The sequence below is a fragment of the Ahaetulla prasina genome, chromosome 12 (assembly GCF_028640845.1).
Source record: "Ahaetulla prasina isolate Xishuangbanna chromosome 12, ASM2864084v1, whole genome shotgun sequence".
NCBI lineage: Eukaryota > Metazoa > Chordata > Lepidosauria > Squamata > Colubridae > Ahaetulla > Ahaetulla prasina.
This window is the reverse complement of record NC_080550.1, coordinates 4017561-4038138: the sequence shown is the minus strand read 5'-3', so window position 1 is coordinate 4038138 and position 20578 is coordinate 4017561. Positions and strand designations below refer to the sequence as shown.

At 42.7% G+C, this 20578-nt stretch overlaps 1 protein-coding gene across 1 annotated transcript in view; it reads left to right on the top strand.

The window, feature by feature from the left end:
* Positions 1-20578, top strand: part of CDH13 (cadherin 13) — a 567998-nt gene that overhangs the window by 137129 nt on the left and 410291 nt on the right. The window contains exon 2 of the mRNA XM_058155303.1: positions 13267-13378. Within this exon, the coding sequence (XP_058011286.1) occupies positions 13267-13378 (112 nt within the window). The remainder of the gene's footprint in view (positions 1-13266; positions 13379-20578) is intronic.

The following is a 20578-nucleotide window of genomic DNA, read 5'->3' as shown; positions in this document are numbered from 1 at the left end:
GTAGGCAGGCAGGCAGGTAGGCAGGCAGGCAGGCAGGCAGGTAGGCAGGCAGGCAGGCAGGCAGGCAGGCAGGCAGGTAGGCAGGCAGGCAGGCAGGCAGGTAGGCAGGCAGGCAGGCAGGCAGGCAGGCAGGCAGGTAGGCAGGCAGGCAGGCAGGTAGGCAGGCAGGCAGGCAGGTAGGCAGGCAGGTAGGCAGGCAGGCAGGCAGGCAGGCAGGCAGGCAGGCAGGTAGGCAGGCAGGTAGGCAGGCAGGCAGGTAGGCAGGCAGGCAGGCAGGTAGGCAGGCAGGTAGGCAGGCAGGCAGGTAGGCAGGCAGGTAGGCAGGCAGGCAGGTAGGTCTTTCTAGTCAACCAGTAGCCACATTGCTGGTTATGGATGAGACTGTAATTCTAATAATAATGAATTTCCTACTGCTGTATGATGCATATTTCAAAGCAATATTTTCCTTGTGCACATGAATTTTGCAATGAATGTCTCCCTTATTCATGGCGGTTTTCTACATCATTACCCTTCATGTACAAATGTAGGTCACATATTTTTTCCCTTTCCATTTGCAAACCCCACTGCAAATTTCTGAACACCGCCAGTGTTGGCAAACAAGTACCTAGCCGTTCACATTTTCACTGAAGAGGAATATTAAGATACCATTTTAATTTCCCAGAAGAATCCAGAGGGAAGTTGTGGGAGAACTTCAAATGGCAGACCAGATCTTCACCTGGTCCAGGTGAAAGAGAGCGAGAACGAGTGAAATAATGAACTTGAAAAGGTGTTTTTTCAAGTCTTCAAAGGTGACTTGGCAGAGAAAAAGGCTCACAAATAGAACACCTGCAACAGGTTTGATTGCCTCCTGCTTTCCAAATTGCTAGGGGTTTTTTTAATACTTTTTATTTTTTAAAACCACAAGACATAACAAACACTAACATAAAACATATACTCCTTTACATCAGCTTTGTATCGGTAATCCGCTACTATTTACATCTTCCCCTCTGGTTTTCTTTAATTATACTTTTCTTTTTGTCCCATTATCCCTTATTTCTATATATATTCATCATACCTGTCATTATAACAATACATTTTCTTTCATGCACTACCGTTTTTTGGTGACCTTTTCCCCCTTTTACTCATTTACCATTTCTAATTTCTATCCAATCATACAATTTATTCCATACTATGCAATATTCTGTATCTTCCTTTTCTTTTATCTCCTTTGTTAATTTATCCATCTCAGCACAGTCCAGAATTTTCCTTATCATTTCCTCCTCCAATGGTATATTCTCATTTTTCCAGTTCTGTGTGTAAGATATTCTTGGGGCTGTTATTATGTGGAGAATTAGTTTTTTATCGGGTGTTTGATATGGTTGCTTCATTCTCTTGCAACTATATTTCCAGCAGGTAATACCAGTAATTTGCATCTAATCATTTTACGATGGAGTGCAAATTAACTCGTGAGCCAGCATAGTTATTTTCAGAGATTATTCAGGATGATTTTTTTAAAAAAATAATAATAATAAAAAAAAATTCTTTGGCAGATTTTTAAAGACTGAAACTCAGTGTCATCTTTATTACATGGTGAATTTTCTTGGATTTTTTTTTAACAAAGGCTATACGGTGGGGATACATTATTGGAAGATTTATTTTCAGAATCCATACAGACACTTCAAACTTAATCCTTCAGAGGTGTTGAAAGGGGGGGGGGTAAATTCTTCCTCTGTTTTGCAGGAACTAAAACTGCCAACCGGTTCTATAATTTGATGACCTCAGAAACCATGACACAGAGATTAAAATATGCACATGGAAAATGCATATTACATTGAAAACGCTTTGACCAGTGAAGGCTAACCTTTTTGCCATCGCGTGCCAGGAGGCGGGGGGGGGTTGCACGTGCACGTGCCCACACCCATAATTCTATGCACCCCACCCCCATGCATGCACGTGCAACCCCCCATACCCCCTGCTCCTGGTACGCAATGGCCTGGCCTTGCCCATCCCCGCGGATGCTCTCCGGAAGCCAACTTCTGGTTGGTCAGGAAGTGACTTTTTTGCTGTCCCCAGCCTCCAGAGACTCCTAGAGAGGTTTGCCATCATGGGCTTAGATGTTTGCAAGTGAAAAGAAGTGGATTGAAGATAGGGAAGGTTAAAACAGTCCATTTCAGAGGTAGAATGTGAAACTTTTCTGATGATGATGAGGTCTGTTCCTTGGTTATCGCGTAGAACCAGACTGCCTTGGTCCCAGAAGAACCAGAAAATTTCAATAGTAGAAACTGAAGTTCTTGTCTTTTTCAGACATTGATCCACAGCTATATCAAATTGTTCCATAGATTAAGTTCTATAACAAACATCTCTGTAAAAGATGTGACAGTTCCATGTCTATAGTGTGTTACTCAAAAGACATGCCTTGATTTATAACCATAAATTTAGTGAATATTCAAAGAATGGTTGCAGTAACTGGGTATGTCTAGTCTGATGAAAAGAAGGACTAGGGGTGACTTGATAGCAGTCTTCCGGTATTTGAGGGTCTGCCCCAAAGAAGAGGGAGTCAAGCTGTTCTCCAAAGCTCCTGAGGGTAGAACAAGAAGCAATGGATGAAAACTAATCATGGAGAGAAGCAACTTAGAACTAAGGAGAAATTTCCTGACAGTGAGAACCATTAATCAGTGGAACAACTTTCCTCCAGAAGTTGTGAATGCTCCAACACTGGAAGTTTTTAAGAAGATGTTGGATAACCATTTGTCTGAAGTGATGTAGGGTTTCCTGCCTAAGCAGGGGGCTGGACTAGAAGACCTCTAAGAGGTCTGTTTCAGCTCTGTTATTTAGTTAGCATTAGCAATAGCAATAGCACTTAGACTTATATACCGCTTCACAGTGCTTTACAGCCCTCTCTAAGCGGTTTTACAGAGTCAGCCTCTTGCCCTCAAACAATCTGGGTCCTCATTTTACCCACTTCGGAAGGATGGAAGGCTGAGTCCACCTTGAGCCTGGTGACATTTGAACTGCCAAATTGCAGGCAGCCGGCAATCAGCAGAAGTAGCCTACAGTACTACACTCTAACCACTGCGCCGCCACGGCCGGCAGTTATCTTGTTATTGTTTTGTTATTTTGAGAGTCTGTTTCAGTGGCACTGAAAATAGTGACTTAGAACAGGTCTCTGCATTTATGACTTTCTTAGCATCCCATGGTCTCATAATCGAAATTCAGGCACTTGGCAACCATGTGTATTTATTACCATTGCAGTGTCCTGGGGAGGTTCAAGTGATCCCCAATCTGTGATCTTCCCAGCTAGCTTTTGAGAAGCAAAGACAATGGGGAAAGTTGGAGAGACACTTAAAGCAAGTGGTCCATGCAGGTCACTTAATAACTGCCATAATTCGCTTAACAATCGTGGTCAAGTTGGGCACAATTCACTTAACAACTGGCTTGCTTAGCAATGGAAATTCTGGCCCCAATTGTAGTCATAAATGGAGGATTCCCCGTGCAGCATTGTTTTCTTCCCCAATGACTCAGCGTAAAGCAATTTGGAGTGGTGCGGTGGCCTAGAGGTGGAGCTCTCGTCTCACAATCAGGAGTCTGTGAGTTTGATCCTACATAGAGGCAGATATTTCTCTCTCTGGGCCAGCGGTTCTCAACCTGTGGGTCGGGACCCCGTTGGGGGTCGAATAACAATTTGCCAGGGGTCGCCTAAGACCATCGGAAATATGGGAAGTATACTTGCGAGTCAAAGAATCGCGCTCCAATGGTTGACTCCACAAGCCAGCTGCAGGCTCTTCAAATCGCTAGCCGAATTCGGCTTCAGGCATGATGATGAATTAAAAAAGAGAAAACTTTGCTCTGATGTCTCCCTCTCAAGCCAGCTGCAATCACCCCCAATCGCTAGCCTAATCTGGCTTCAGGCGCGATAAACTTAATAGGAGAGGAGTCTCTGCTTTAATGCATCCGTCCACAAGGCAATCTCAAGCAGTTCAGATCGCTAGCCAATACAGCTTCAGATGCGATAAATTCAAAACAAAAATAATTTTATGGTTGGGGTTGCCACATCGTGGGGAATTATATTAAAGGGGTCGCCACATCGTGGGGAATTGTATTAAAGGGGTCGCCACATCGTGCGGGAATTGTATTAAAGGGGTCGCAGCACTATAAACGTTGAGAACCACTGCTCTGGGCACATTGAGAATATATCTATTTTTTAATTTATTTATTTATTTTGTCACAACAGTATATATAAGCATAAGCATGAACGTAACTATATAATATAAGCATATATATTTATATAAGCATAAGCATGCAATAACTATATTAATTGGATATAATGAAAGGAAACAATAGGACAGGAACAGTAGGTACTTTTGTGCTCTTATGCATGCCCCTTATGGACCTCTTAGGAATGGAGTGAGGTCAATAGTAGACAGTTTTTGGTTAAAGCTTTGGGGATTTTGAGAAGAGACCACAGAGTCAGGTAGTGTGTTCCAAGCATTAACAACTCTGTTACAGAAGTCATATTTTCTGCAATCAAGATTGAAGCGGTTAACATTAAGTTTAAATCTATTGTCTGCTCTTGTATTGTTGTGATTGAAGCTGAAGTAGTCTTTAACAGGAAGGACATTGCAATAGATGATTCTATGAGTTAAACACAGGTCCTGTCAAAGGCGGCGGAGTTCTAAGTTTTCTAAACCCAGGATTTCAAGTCTGGTGGCATAAGGTATTTTGTTGTATTCAGAGGAGTGGAGAACTCTTCTCGTAAAATATTTCTGGACACGTTCAATTGTAATGATGTCTGAAATGTGGTATGGGTTCCAGACAGGTGAGCTGTATTCAAGAATCTACTGCATAAAACTCCCCATTGGTGACAGGAAAGGCATCCGGACATTAAAAGACTCTACCAGCTGCATTCAGTTGCCCAGACTCCATCTCACAAGGGATTATGAAGTCATTAAATGATGACAATGACTCAGCATAAAGCAATTTCTGATCTCTTTAATTCCAGAACACAGCATCGTTTTCTCCTTTGCACCTGACCTCCCTCGGGTGTTCAGCTTTTCTTTTCATTGTCCCTCAGTGCGGTGGGTTCGCGTTGCTTTAAGTTGAAATAAATCGTCTCTGCTGGCCAAAAATGTCCTTTTGGCAGATGGTTTTGCGCGCTACTGCAGCGCCGCTGAAGACAATTTTGAGGCCTGAAAACGATACTTAAGTTATGAGTCGAAAATCTAATTGCTGCCCATATGTGCTGAGAAACTTGAAACTTTGAAACGAAATTAGCAGTCTGGAGCTTATGGCTTTATGATCTAATGCCCCCAAAGGCAATAAATAATTGAGAAGAGTTACAGTGGAACAAGTTGAGAAAATGATTTCTAAACCTGAAATTGCCCAATCTATTTTGATGACATTGAGAGCAACTAGTTGGAAATTAATTTTATGTTCTGGGCGGTGGGGGTGAATGTGCTCTAGGAGCAGAAACTCTACTTTTAAGAAAGTCCTGGCATGCTTTGAGGAGGGGGCAAGGTGGGCATAGAGAGAAGGTATCGAGAGCTTCTCTGCAACAAAAGCATTCCCCCCCCCCGTTTCGACATCAACAAGATGGGCATAAATGAGGTGGTGTAGCCTGTCACAGAGAAGAGCGGATTGACTTATTTTCCAAAGCACCTGAGGGCAGGACAAGAAGTAATGGGTGGAAGATCATTAAACAGAGATCCAACTTAGGAGAGATTTTCTGATAATGGGAACAATTAATCAATGGAATAGTTTACCTCCCATGGTTATGGGTACTCCATTACTGGAGGCTTTCAAAAATAGATTGGACAACCATTTGATTTGGGTGGTATAAGGCAGGGGTGGGATTCAGATGGTTTGGACCGGTTCGGGAGAACTGGTAGCTCCGATGATCAGCTGGGAGCGAACCAGTGGGCCCGCCCGCCCCTGCGCTTTGCTTACCTTTATCCTTTCAGCTGATTCATGCAGCAGAATGGATTGCCGCGCCTCAGCTGTGTTACTCCTCAGAAGTAACGTGGAAGGTTAGTTTTGTTAAAACTATACACACGTGCACAGTGCGCATCAGGTGCAGGCGTTTATGAAGCGCTCACGCACATGTGTGAAACACGCAATCACCGAACCGGTTGTTAAACCGGCAGGATTCCACCACTGGTATAAAGTTTCCTGTCTTGAGTAGAAAGTTGGACTAGAAGACCTCCGAGGTCCCTTCCAATTCTGTAATTCTGTTTATCTTTGGGGGTTGGAAATTTTTCTCTTTTGTTACCACCTCAGCTTTTAAAACCTGTGTTTTAGAGGAAACCATTTTGGAAATGATTGAATATTAGTCTGATTTCTGGGCTTGGAGAGTTTTTTAAGTTTGAAATCTCGGGTTTAGAAAACGTAGAACTCTGCCACCTTCAAAAGGACCTGTGTTTAACTCATAGAATCATCTATGGCAATGTCCTTCCTGTTGAAGACTGCTTCAGCTTCAATCACAACAATACAAGAGCAAACAATAGATTTAAACTTAATGTGAACCGCTCCAGTCTTGACTGCAGAAAATATGACTTCAGTAACAGAGTTGTTAATGCTTGGAATGCACTACCTGACTCTGTGGTCTCTTCCCAAAATCCCCAAAGCTTCAACCAAAAACCGTCTACTACTGACCTCACCCCATTCCTAAGAGGTCCATAAGGGGCGTGCAAAAGAGCACCAACGTGACTACCGTTGCTGTCCTATTGTTTCCTTTCATTATATCCAATTAATATAGTTATTACATACTTATGCTTATATATATGCTTATATACTATATAGTTAGGGACACGGTGGCTCAGGGGCTAGGGCGTTGAGCTTGTTGATCGAAAGGTCGGCAGCTCAGCGGTTCGAATCCCTAGTGCTGCCGTGTAACGGGGTGAGCTCCCGTTACTTGTCCCAGCTTCTGCCAACCTAGCAGTTTCGAAATCACGTAAAAATGCAAGTAGAAAAAATAGGGACCACCTTTGGTGAGAAGGTAACAGCGTCCCATGCACCTTTGGCGTTTAGTCATGCCGGCCACATGACCACGGAGACGTCTTTGGACAGCGTTGGCTCTTCGGCTTTGAAACGTAGATGAGCACCGCACCCTAGAGTCGGCAATGACTAGCATGTATGTGCGAGGGGAACCTTTACCTTTTATACTATATAGTTACTTTCATGCTTATGCTTATATATACTGTTGTGAAAAAATAAATAAATTAATTAAAAAAAATAAATAAATGTGTGTGTCTCTCTTCCATAGTTGACCAGCTATCTTCTCCCCTTTGTCTGTTTTCTTTCGTCAGTGGAAGGTTAACCTGGAGTGTCAGACACCAACTTTGTCTTCTAAGTGGTAGAAAGCTAACGATGCGAGAGAAAGCATGCGCTCAGCAGGGAGAATGGAAAGATCCTTAAGTTCCTTTATAGGACTTCCTGTTCCCTGCTGAGACAATGATCTTCCTGTTGCTCAGGAATTTGGGACTCCTGATTTCTACCTGGAAAAGCTTGACGTGATGTGTCCGATGGGATTTGAGGTCTTTCGTGCTCAATGAGTGGAATAAGCTGTGAATCACCTTTTCCCAAATCAGTGTATTGGTTTGGTTTTGTGTTAGAGGAGATGCGGGAACATAATTGACATAATGGAAAAAAAAAAGAATAAGAGAATAACAGAGTTGGAAGGGACCATGGAGGTCTTCTAGTCCAACCCCTAATCAAACAGGAGATTGAGCACTGAGTGCCGAAAAAGGTCACGCAGAAATGCCACGTGCGCACATGCGTGCTCATCAGGGCCGTGCTCTGGAAAAGCTGAAGTTCTGGGCTCTAGTGTGCATGCACGCCCAACAATCAGCTGGCTGGCACGCGTGCACAAACCAGTTTTCGGCACTGCCATGCACGCAAAGGACAGTTGATCATCACACACATGAGGACCAGAAACCCAGAAGGCAAACAGGCAAGGGCGCATGTGCCGGGCGACATGGCTTCACATGCCACTCTGGGCACGCGTGTCAAAGGTTCTACGTCATGGCCCTATACCATTTCAGAGAAATGGTTGTCCAATCCCTTCTTAAACACCTCCAGTGTTGGAGCACCTACAACTTCTTGGAGGCAAGTCGTTCCATTGATTAATTGTTATTGAAACCCATCTGAATTTTGAATCTGGGTCTTAAGTATCTTTAGGAGAGGGGTGGTTGTAACTTCAGACAGTCGCTAAACGAAGTCAAGGACTATCTGTGCAGAAAAATATCTCCCCACCCAGAATTTCCAGCTAGGCTGGATTTGAAGCTCCCATGATCCCCCGGCCAGCACCGCCTTTTCAGCAACTCACCCTAGCTAGAAATTCGGAGAGTTACTCTTCCAGCATATTTGAAAGGTGGCAGAGTGTGGACAACCGCAATAAAGACTGTTTGATTGCCTTCCATTACATTCACCTCTCATGCGGGCTGAATCAACCGACAGATGGTTATAGATCTAAGAGTATTGTTTCTTCTCTCTTCTGTGTAAAGACAATTTTGTACTTTTTTTTTTTTTGCAACCATAAACTTTTCAAAGCCGAGGCTTAAAGGAGACAAGTAGCCCTTTCCTTCTAATAAAGTAGCCATTTAGTTTTCATAAAAGTTTTTTTCCCCCTCCACAAGGCAGAAAGAGAACATACGAGGTTTAGAAAGATGATTAATAATAATAAAAAAATGGCCAAGTTTGGTTGGGGACGACAGCTAGTTTAATATCGAGAGGAGACAAAATTGCATGGCTAACAGAAAAACCTCCATTTCATCTGACGGCTGGGCCAGCATCTTGTAATTATTCCCGAAGGAAGGAAAGACAGGTTTAGTTGCTGAGCTGAACTTACAATACCTTCCATGAAGTAATATGTGAGTTATTGTCTCTGTTTATTTCCTTTCTTGATCTCTGCTGTGAGCCCTTAGCAAGATTCATCTGGCTCTGTGCAAAATTTAAATTAAAAGGATTACTTTCCTACAGATGCACTGGTTTTCCCCAGCACCACTTCTAGCTTGTGTTTTCATTCCTTGCACATATACACAAGTGTGCACACACACACATACACGCACACTCGAGCCTAGGTACACATGTTGCTAATTAATCACCTTTTGTGGAGCTTTTCCTACCATGTATAGCGAATCTCATCTTCTTGATAAAAAGCTGCGCGAGAAAAACACAAGGATAATTCGTTACAGAGCGAGGTTTACAATCACACCTGCATTTCCCCCCTGTCAGTTTTATTAACACACTGCTGGTGCAAGCCTCCAAAGAAAGTGCAAATAAATTGAAGGGGCTAAACACTACAGCAAAACGTGTCTTTCTGATGCTTTGTAAAATTTGGAAAATAAAATGGAACAATGAAGAATTCCCTGTGTATTGACTTTGGCCAAGTTGCTTATTTATTTATTAAGGGTATTTGCTGCCCATCTCATTTCAAAGCAGTCCTGCCTGGGGGCCTTATGGCAGATCCCTGTCAAAATAATTTCTCAGAGATTCATGGTAGGTGGTTAAAGATGTTGAGGTCATCAGTGGGAAAGGTTTGAGACCCAAGCGCCATTGGACAGGGTGAGCTCCTGTTCCTTGCTCCAGCTCCTGCCCTCCTAGCAGTTTGAAAACATGCAAAGGCGGGTAGATAAATAGGTACCATCTCAGTGAGAAGATAACAGCATTCCGTGAGGCTTTGGTGTATAGCCATGCTGGCTGCTTGACCATGGAAATGTCTTCAGACAACGCAAGCTCCCTTGGTCAAGAAATGGAGATGAGCACTATGTCCTAGAACCGGACATGACCAGAAAGGGGAAATCTTTACCTTTTAAAGAGACTATTGCATTGAGCAAAAGACTAGATTACCAAAATTTAGAAACTGGATTATTTATTATTTATTTTATTTAGTTATTCTTTTGCACTTTGGTCCTCATTTATTAATGAGGTGGGATCTCATTAATAGTAGAGTGGGATCTCCCTAACTTGTTTGATTTTCATTCTATCTGGTCTAACACAGAGCGTTGTGACCGAGGCCCAAGTAGTTATTACCAGACACAATCAGTCCTAAATAAACATATTTTATTAGAACATCTGAGAATTACTTCATTCTCAGCTTAGTCCAAATTAAGTCCAAAACAAAGTCCTACAGAAAAAGTCCTTCGGCCTTATCACAAACCTTTGTCTTCTTTGGCACTCTGCCAAAGGCTTTTCTTGGCAAAGCCCCACGAAGTTCAGAAGCAAGAGATGCCAACTAGAAACCAATGTAGCAATGTTGCTTTCCTACAAAGAGCCCAAGAGCCATTGCTGCTCTTTTAAGCCTTATGGGAGGGGCCAATCATCTCCTGGCCTTACTCCCGAGTTGTCCTTTTTGCTTTAGCTGCTCTTGCCTTCTGGCAGCTCTTCACATGCGTGCACTAGGAACAGGGTCCTCCTGTTCCTCTTCCTCTCTGCTGTTTGCCTCTGGAGACTCTGGAGTCTGTGCATCGCTCCCAGTTGGCCCTGGCCCCATCTCTGCCTTTGATACAGAGCCCTCATTCAGGCCTTCCCCAGACTCCAGGACTGGCCCATGGTCCTCCCCAGCCTCCTCACTGTCCGACTCCGCTGCCAGCTTTGCAGGCTGCTGGTGGACCACAACACAGGGGATGCTAATTGCTTATTGGATTAAACAATATTCTTGTTCTGCAATGTTTAGGATTTGTGTCTAATTTCACAAGCTTTCTATCCCAGTTCCATTTCAGAATTCCAAACGGTCATTCAAATCATGCAGAACTGAAATATAAATAAAATCTTCTTTTCTCCCTCCTCCTCTGCTTTTTTGCATTTTTCTCCTCGGTTTCTATTGTATCATCCACATTATTATGGCAGTCCTTTATGGTTGGTAGCTACGGATGGAGTTGTGATGATTTTCAGGGTAGGACAGGAAACCAAATTAGTCACTACAAGCTTAAGTCAGCGTTTTATGGAAGGAGTAAACCTTGTGAACTCTTTCGTTTTCTCAAGCTGATCACTTGAGCAAAAGGACAAATTTTGGCACACACCATTAAACATGAGAAATGTGTCCATCTGCTAAGTCTGAACGTGCCAATGTGTCTCGTCATTAAGCACTCTCCATCTCTGCTTTCCTTCTTTGCTACCTCATCAGATTGACAGAAAAGGCTTCTTATAGGCTGTAGATCAGTGGTGAAATCCTGCAAGGTTTGCTACCGGTTCACTGGGCGAGCGCGCATGCACGGTGTGCACCAAGCGCATGCTTCACGTGTGCATGCGCACTGCAGCCGTTACCACGCAGTGCTGACAAAGAAGGCTTAAGAAGCCTTTTTTAAGAAAAGTAGAACAGTGGGGGGGGAACAGCTGCGCCACGTGATTTAGATTTGCTAGAAAGCAGAGGAATTATGTGGCACAGCTGATTGTCCGGATTACTGAACCAGTAGCATTTTTTTACTACTGGTTCGCCTGAACCAGTAGCTTTTATTACTACTGGTTTGCTTGAACCGGTTTGTTGAAACCGGTAGCATTTTACTCCTGCTGTAGATGTATACTCAGGGAAAGGAAAGGAGAGAGATCAACCATGCTTTATTAGTATTGTTGTTGTTAGTTGCGAAGTCATGTCCGACTCATCGCGACCCCATGGACAATGTTCCTCCAGGCCTTCCTGTCCTCTACCATCCTCTGAAGTCCATTTAAACTCATGCCTACTGCTTCAGTGATTCCATCCAGCCACCTCGTTCTCTGTCGTCCCCTTCTTCTTTTGCCCTCAATCTTTCCCAGCATTAGGCTCTTCTCTAGTAAGTCCTTCCTTCTCATTAGGTGGCCAAAGTATCTGGCCTTCTAAAGAGCAGTCAGGGTTGATCTCCTCTAGGACTGACTTGTTTGTTCACCTTGCAGTCCAAGGGACTCGCGGGAGTCTTCTCCAGCACCAGAGTTCAAAGGCCTCGATTCTTTGACACTCAGCCTTTCTTATGGTCCAACCTTCATAGCCATACATTGCAACTGGGAAAACCATAGCCTTGACTATACACATTTTTGTTGGCAGGGTGATGTCTCTGTTTTTTTAGTATGCTGTCTAGATTTGCCATAGCTTTCCTCCACAGGAGCAAGCATCTTTTAATTTCTTGGCTGCAGTACCCATCTGTGGTGATCTTGGAGCCCAGGAAAATAAAGTCTGTCACTACCTTCATTTCTTCCCCTTCTATCTGCCAGGAATTGAGAGGGCCGGATGCCATGATTTTAATTTTCTTAATGTTGAAGGCTGCTGGCTGATTTTTCTTGGAGTATAATTGAAAGGAACCACCTTCCAAAGCCTGATGATGGTAGGGGCTGGCAGCTTATACTGACTAATTTGGGTTGTCTTTCCAAGATGAGTTTGATTTGCAATTATTCTTTGGAGCTCAGCTTGACCTTCTCTGAAAATTATTCCCTTCCCACTCTGGCCACACCTGCTGTTGTTAAAACTATATGTCCACAAATTGAAAGTTCATGTTCTAGGAATTTTTTATAGGTTCTGAACATCTCTAATGGTGGTGGGCAAAGAAGGCTTCTCCCCTGCATATTTTGGCCAGTAGAATATCTCCAGCTGTTATTTGAGTTGTGTTGAGTTGAGTTTGAGTTTGAGCTGTTAGTTGATTTGTGGCCTAGAGGTGGAGCTCTCGCCTCACAATCAGGAGGCTGTGAGTTCGATCCTAGGTAAAGGCAGATATTTCTCTCTCTGGGCACACTGAGGATATATCTACTGCATAAAACTCCCCATTGGTGACAGGAAGGGCATCTGGGCAGCTCCATTCAGTTGCCCAGACTCCACCCCACAAGGGATTATGGGGTCGTTAAAAGAAGATGATGAACATCTTCAGATGTTATTAGAAAAGGAGTGGCAGAACTGGGGGCAGAGTTAAAAGAGGAATCAGCCTAGAATTCCTAAAGTAATCACAAGCAGATTAAGTACAACTTCTGTGGAATTCTGTTGACCCTTATCTAACTCCAAGCAAGTGCTTGGAGTTTTAAAGATTCCTATGCATAGGCTGTTCAGCAATAAATCAGTTTAATTGGACCTTCACATATGGACCTGGTCTTTCACACCTGACAGATGTTCATTGATATAATTTGTCACCGTCCCAATAGAAGGAATGTCCTTCTTTCCTTTGGTTCATGTCAAATGCCTTTCTATGCCCCAAGGCATAGAATACTGAGCAAATTTTAAAAGGATGGGAACCACTTCTAATCTTGCAAAGGTTGACTCCATCCGTGCTACTATTTGCAAGAGCTGGCATCAAAGGTGAAACCAGCAGATATGAAAACTCTCTCTCTCTTTTTCAGGTGCTGCTCCCTACATCCACAAAGGATTTAGAATGCATTCCGGGATTTCAGCAGAAGGTTTTTCACGTTGAACATTCGTCCTCATTCACAGTGGGCCAACCAATTCTGAATTGTAAGAAATTTTATTTTCATCTCTTCTTCCTTCTCTCTCTCTCTCTCTCTCTCTCTCTCATTCTTTTTTTTTTCACATGCACAAAAAATACAACTGCAGTCTGGGTGTTCCTATCATGTCTGGAATGTATTAACAATTCACTATCCTTGTACCAAGGGGCCCTCTGTGGTTTCTACTTGAATATACAGCAGAGTAACAGCTTTTTAATTTTTAAGAAACGTTTCCTCATTTTTTATTCAAGCAAACGTTGACCTTTGCTGTGGCTTTAGCGTTCTGCGTGTCTTGAAAAGCTTGTGTACTTGAATGGCTGGCTATTGTGAATATCGACATGGACTTGGCAAGTAAGCTTGTGACCTTCGTCCTGAGCCACGTGGTTGCTGGAATTCAATTATCTGTTTCATTCTGGCAATGCAGGATCACGGCGGAAGATCTCGATTTAAAGCTGGATGACATGTGGACATATGCTATTTCTTGGGTGCATTGAACTTTGGGATTTGGCCCCAGATTTTCTTGGTTTGGAACAGTGATGTTTGCAGTATGGGTGAAGCGGATAGCCAAAGACTCATTTCAATAAGACAGGTGTCAAATTAAAATGCTGGCGCTGATGTACTATGCATTGTGAGTTTGGCAGGCTGAGCAGTGGAGACCAAATGGTCCATGAAGCTTTAACCCTGCACTTTTACACTTGAGAGGTTTCATCCAGGTGCTAAGGAAGTTTGAAAAGGACACTGCGTTTGCTGTTTTGTGAGGGGTTTTTATGGATGAAGAAACTCAAAAAGACCAGAAAAATCTGGATTTTGAGGATTAGGTTTTCTTAACTAGAACGGTTAGGAGAACCTTCTCTAGAACATCTTACAATGAAAAAAAGGACATAGCGGTAGTCCTTGACTTACGATCAGACTTGAGCCCAAAATTTCTGTTGGTAAGCAAGAATAGAATAGAATAGAATAGAATTTTATTGGCCAAGTGTGATTGGACACACAAGGAATTTATCTTGGTGCATATGCTCTCAGTGTACATAAAAGAAAAGATACGTTCATCAAGGTACAACATTTACAACACAATTGATGGTCAAATATATCAATATATATCATAAGGATTGCCAGCAACAAGTTATAGTCATACAGTCATAAGTGGAAAGAGATTGGTGATGGGAACTATGAAACGATTAATAGTAGTGCAGATTCAGTAAATAGTTTGACAGTGTTGAGGGAATTATTTGTTTAGCAGAGTGATGGCCTTCGGGAAAAAACTGTTCTTGTGTCTAGTTGTTCTGGTGTGCAGTGCTCTATAGCGTCGTTTTGAGGGTAGGAGTTGAAACAGTTTATGTCCGGGATGCGAGGGATCTGCAAATATTTTCACGGCCCACTTCTTGATTCGTGCAGTATACAGGTCCTCAATGGAAGGCAGTTCAGAGCGCTGCCAAATGAGTTTTGCTCCATTTTACAACCTCTCTTGTCACAGTTGTTAAGAGAATCACTGCAGTTTTTTAAGTTAGTAACATGGGTGTTAAATGAATTCGGCTTCCCCATGGACTTTGCTTGCCAGAAGGTCACAAAAGGGGATCACAGGACCCCAGGACACTGCAACCGTCCTAAGTACATGCCAGTTGCCAAGTGTCTGAGTTTTGATTACATGACCACCGAGATGCTGCAATGGTTTATAAGTGTGAAAAACGGTTGTAACTTTCACTAAATGAATGGTTGTATTTTGAGGACAACCTGTAGTTGGCAGTGATTTTTATTTTAAACAAAGTTCCCTTAGGAAAGCTATGGACTATTAGACATTCTTGAGCTTTAAAAGTGCTGAAGGGTTTGCTAATTTGGGGGAAAATGTTTTGCGCTTAAATTTGTGCTTCATGTGATCCACATTCCTGATTCCTAAACTAATTATTTTCCATTTTTGAGGTGTGTTTTTCAAGCTTTCTGCAACTGTGAGCAGTTGCTAGGGGATGAACAATCTCTGCTCTGACATTTACTCTCCCGGCCTTTCTTATACGTCATCTCTAGGACTGAAGCAACGATGCAAAACTCCCCGAATTTTCTATATTCCCCAGTTGATGTGGTGTAAAGTACATATATTCTTAAGGGTATTGTTGGTACATATGGAGTTCCCAGAGATTGCTTCTTAAGGTGACTTTCCGGTTTTTTACTGATCTCTGCAAATTCCTTATCTTCTAAGACAATAATTTTCATACGTCTAAGACAACAAGATTTCATACCGATGGAATCTTCTCCCCCCTCTGCATTCTCAAGTTGATACAAGAAGGTTAAATAGGTAGAGGTGCTGAGCAGAAGGAGGAAGATATAGATATGAAGAACATCTCTAGCAGTATCCAGGAATTGTGCCAGCTATACACAGGTAGTTGCCGACGTTCAACAATTTTTTTAGTGATGAAATTACTAGTAAAATTACTAGTAGCTACTAAAGTTTGTTTCCCCTATTCTGTACTTTCCTGCTTAGCTTCGGGAAAATGAAAATGTCACTGATTCCATGAACAATCTCTGTATTTATGTTGGGTGGTAGATTTTCCCTGCGAAAGAAACCCAGAAAAATCGTCTGTTTCACAGCCTGATGGGTGTATTGGAGCTGTTCCTACAGGATTAGAATAGCAAGAGAAGCAACAGTCGAAAAGACCTTAAAAGGAAAAGAGGATCACATTTAGGAAGAACTAAAAGAAGAAATCTGAATCAAAACGAGATAGCTAGTTGAGAGTTCCAATAGGCATGGATGGTTTTGTGGCAAGCCTACCCCCTCCCCCCGCCACTTCTAGAAGAATGAAGTATTTTGGGAAATATTAAAAAGGCAGAATATTATATTTCCCCAAAGGGAGAAATGGAAAAACATGCTCAGTCTTTCTTAATAGCCCCCTCCCCCCCCCCGCTCCTCCCTGCAGATATTTTGTGCCCATTAAGAAAGACTGGGCCAGCCTATCTGCAAAACAAAAGACCTTCCGCTCCAGGGTGATGGGATAAAGAAAAGGGCATGATCCTTCAGGACATAATAGGATTAACCCACTACCATTTAGCTAAGGGCATTTCAGACATTGCACACGCCCCCTAGCAGCATCACTGAAACCTATAAAAACCCATGTACTCATCAAAACAAGAGGGCAGCTGATCCAGGACAGCTATTGGTTGTGTTCGTCATTAAAACTGTCTTTCCAATCAGCCTCCATGTTGTTTCCAGTGTTTTTAAAAGCATTGAAACTGAACCAGATGGATTTTCCTTCCGACAGTTTGAAAGATAAGAAATGTTGGCTTTAGGAAACGGACACCGCCAGAAGAGCTACTAGAATTTCTATTGTTGTAGGTTGTAATTCAGTGCGATGCAATGCAATGCAATTCAAACCTTTATTGTCAATGCACAACACGTGCACAATGAGATTGGATGAGCCTCTTGGAATGGTGGAAGAAATTATCTTCCCCACCCTCTTATATGGAAAAGAATCAAGGTGTGTTGTGTCCCACCCCCACTCCTACGAACGAGTCAAGGAAGTCCGTAACAAACTTAGCAATGAAGCCTTTGCAGCTTGCCAAGTTCCTTCAAGGTTTATCAGGGCAGGCAGGAGTCCAAGTTGTGACTTCAGCGATAGGGTCCGGTATCAGCAAACTAGATAAGACTTTGCTTGACTCAAGGTTGGAATGCCAAAAGCAGGTCCTTTATATAGGCTGTGGGGTGTGGCTCCATGACTCAGCATTTATCCAGGCCTGCCCCTCCCTTCCTTCTGCTGGCATCGCCTCTCAGATCTCCGGAAGCGAGGGTCCACCCACTCTGAATTGTCTTCAGCTGGATCTGCTGTCAGCGTCTGGGAAAGGGAGGGGTCAGAGGGAGTAGGCCCGAGTAATTCTACCACCTGGCTGGCTTCCTGCTCTGAAGACTGAGTCAAAGGAACACACTCTGTATGAGTGAGATTTATTGGGCTACTCCTTTCACTCCTGGAATCCTCTCCGGGCATGGGGCCAGGGCCGGGGGCTGGAGGCATGACAGGCCGTTCATCTTCATTATCAGACTCGGAGTCTGATAAAAGGCATGGTTGGAGACGGAAGGGGCCCGGCTGAGGAGAGGAGGGAGGACGAGTCACAACAAGGTGGGACAAACTTGACTTTCTTTCTCACACTCTCCATGCTTCCGGGACTAAGTTGGTGTTTACCAAACAGGGGTAACCAAGGCCTTCGCCGTGTTCCTCAATGTCTTTGGAAATCATTATCCCCAATCTTCGTCTTTTGCCACTGGTCACATCAAAGGACTCTGCAACTGAATCTTCTCTAGCTTGGGTTGCTGATTTCTTCCTTTTCTTGATGTTTTTTACCCGCAGAGAAGGGAACATGCTGTTTCAGCCACATTTGATTAGACCATTTATGATGATCCAGCAGATTGCACTGGAGTGAAACTGGAACAATAATTAAAGCGCAGTTATTGATATTAATTTGAGGGAGAAGGGAGGAGAAACGGCTGTTTGTTGCCTCGGATTAAGAAATGAAAAGAGAGAGGGACAATCATCATTAGAAAAAACATGAAGTATGGAATTGCCATTTATTGTCAGCCTCACAATACTGAACTATTGTTCTGATCAGAGGTTGTAGGTCCCATCAGAGATGTTTTGAAGATTGTGGTCATTTGAGGCTCCAACAAGCCCTTATAAGTACATTTATGCACCTCTCTGATTGAAATAACAATTGCCCTATATTAAGAACAGCAAAAAAGTAACTGTCAGAGGGACCTTAGAGTCCTAGTGGACAACCATTTAAATATGAGCCAGCCGTGTGCAGCAGCTGCCAAAAAAGCCAACACAGTTCTAGGCTGCATCAACAGAGGGATAGACTCAAGATCACGTGAAGTTTTAATACGACTTTATAATGCCTTGGTAAAGCTGCACTTGGAATACTGCATCCAGTTTTGGTCTCCACAATGTAAAAAAGATGTAGAGACTCTACAAAGAGTGCAGAGAAGAGCAACAAAGAGGATTAGGGGACTGGAGGCTAAAACATATGAAGAACAGTTGCTGGAACTGGGTATGTCTAGTTTGATGAAAAGAAGGACTAGGGGAGACATGATAGCAGTGTTCCAATATCTCAGGGGCTGCCAGAAAGAAGAGGGAGTCAAGCTATTCTCCAAAGCACCTGAAGGCAGGAGGAGAAGCAATGGGTGGAAACTAATCAAGGAGAGAAGCAACCTAGAACTAAGGAGAAATTTCCTGACAGTTAGAACAATTAATCAATGGAACAACCTGCCTCCAGAAGTTGTAAATGCTCCAACACTGGAAGTTTTAAAGAAGAATTTTTTCTTCTTTTTTCTTAAAGAAAAAAAATACTGCTATTACTCAAGAACAATGTAATTTTGCAGTTGGCTGCAGCCCACCCTGGTTATGTAAATCAACGGAACAAATATGCAAACCTAGTTGAACAGAGGTTGCCTTTGGGATTCTTCAGTAACCCAAGTACTTCTAATCCCTGGCTGAAAAGTGAAAGAAAATTATCATATTTTGCCTAAGTAAAAGTGAGAATCTCTTTTCCCCACCTTGATTATTTAAAAATGTAAGAAAGGCCACGGTGCATATTCCTTTGTGCCCTCCAGCGAATAAATACAGAGAATGTAGAGTGGGGTTTTTTTTCTCTTCTTCTTCTTACTTATTTACCAGTTAACCGTAAATGTTCTCTTCATTGTACATGAAACTTGCCAGGGGAAGAATGTAGAAAAAAAGGGGGGGGGGTGGAATTTCTATCACAATTCAGGCTGGAATATAGCCATTCAATCCAGTCAGCAAAATGTAAGTAATCCTTGCTGAGAAATTAAAAACAAAACAAAACGGGGGAATGAGAAAGGGATAAAAATGAGGATGAGAATAAATGTGATTATGTCTACATTAGGGGTAGAGAAGATTTAACTTGCATAATAATTATTATTTTTTTCATTTGTCCAAACCAGGATGGCTCCGATTCAGGAAATCCTTGTATCTCTGTTTAAAAGGGCTCTGCGTGGCTCAGACTGCTAAGACAGTCTGTTATTAACAGCAGCTGCTTGCAATTACTGCAGGTTCAAGTCCCACCAGGCCCAGGGTTGACTCAGCCTTCCATCCTTTATAAGGTAGGTAAAATGAGGACCCAGATTGTCGGGGGCAATAAAAGTTGACTTTGTATATAAATATACAAATGGATGAAGACTATTGCTTGACATAGTGTAAGCCACCCTGAGTCTTCGGAGAAGGTCGGGATATAAATGCAAATAAAAAAAATTTCTGGATTATTTTTCTAACAATCAGATCGGTGCGGGGTTGAAATTTTTTTTAAATTATTATTATTATTTATTTGCATTTATATCCCGCCCTTCTCCGAAGACTCAGGGCGGCTTACACTATGTTAAGCAATAGTCTTCATCCATTTGTATATTATATACAAAGTCAACTTATTGCCCCCAACAATCTGGGTCCTCATTTTCCCTACCTTATAAAGGATGGAAGGCTGAGTCAACCTTGGGCCTGGTGGGACTTGAACCTGCAGTAATCGCAAGCAGCTGTGTTAATAACAGACTGTCTTAGCAGTCTGAGCCACCAGAGGCTCAGAAATAATAACCACACAATCAAATGTTGGGACAATTGAATCTACTAAAAAGTCAGGGAGAGTCTTAGATGTAAGACTTAAAGGCAGGAATTAGAAACCAGAAGGTTTGAGTTCTAATCCTGATTTAGGCATGTAAACCAGCTGGATGTCGTGGAACCATAGACTTTCTCTCAAGCCCAGATAGAAGAAGGCAAGGCCAAACTATTTTCAAAAACTCTGCCAAGAAAATTGCACATTGACAGGCATCATAACAGACTTGAAGGCATACATACACCATCCCCCCAAGGTATTAAGCATTATACTTTGAGTATTAATCAGTCAAAATCAATCTTCATGGCAAGATTAAATATCTCTCCCTTGATATTCTTTTGGAGTGTAGTCTAGGGAAGAAGCACCCTTATGAATACTAACTCTAGAATTATTGTAAGGCAACACAAACAGAATCGTGCAAGACTGAAAATATTCTTCGCCTCTTTCTGCTTTTACCCTCTAGTAAACTAAGGAGGGTCCCTTCTGAAACGCTTTCCATGCACTCCCCTTTCCTTTGCGCCCCCGAGAATCCTTTTTACATGCTGATTGTTCGATCTGCGGCTCTTCCTCGTGTCTCCCAAGGTCATTTCCACATACCATCCCATGGACA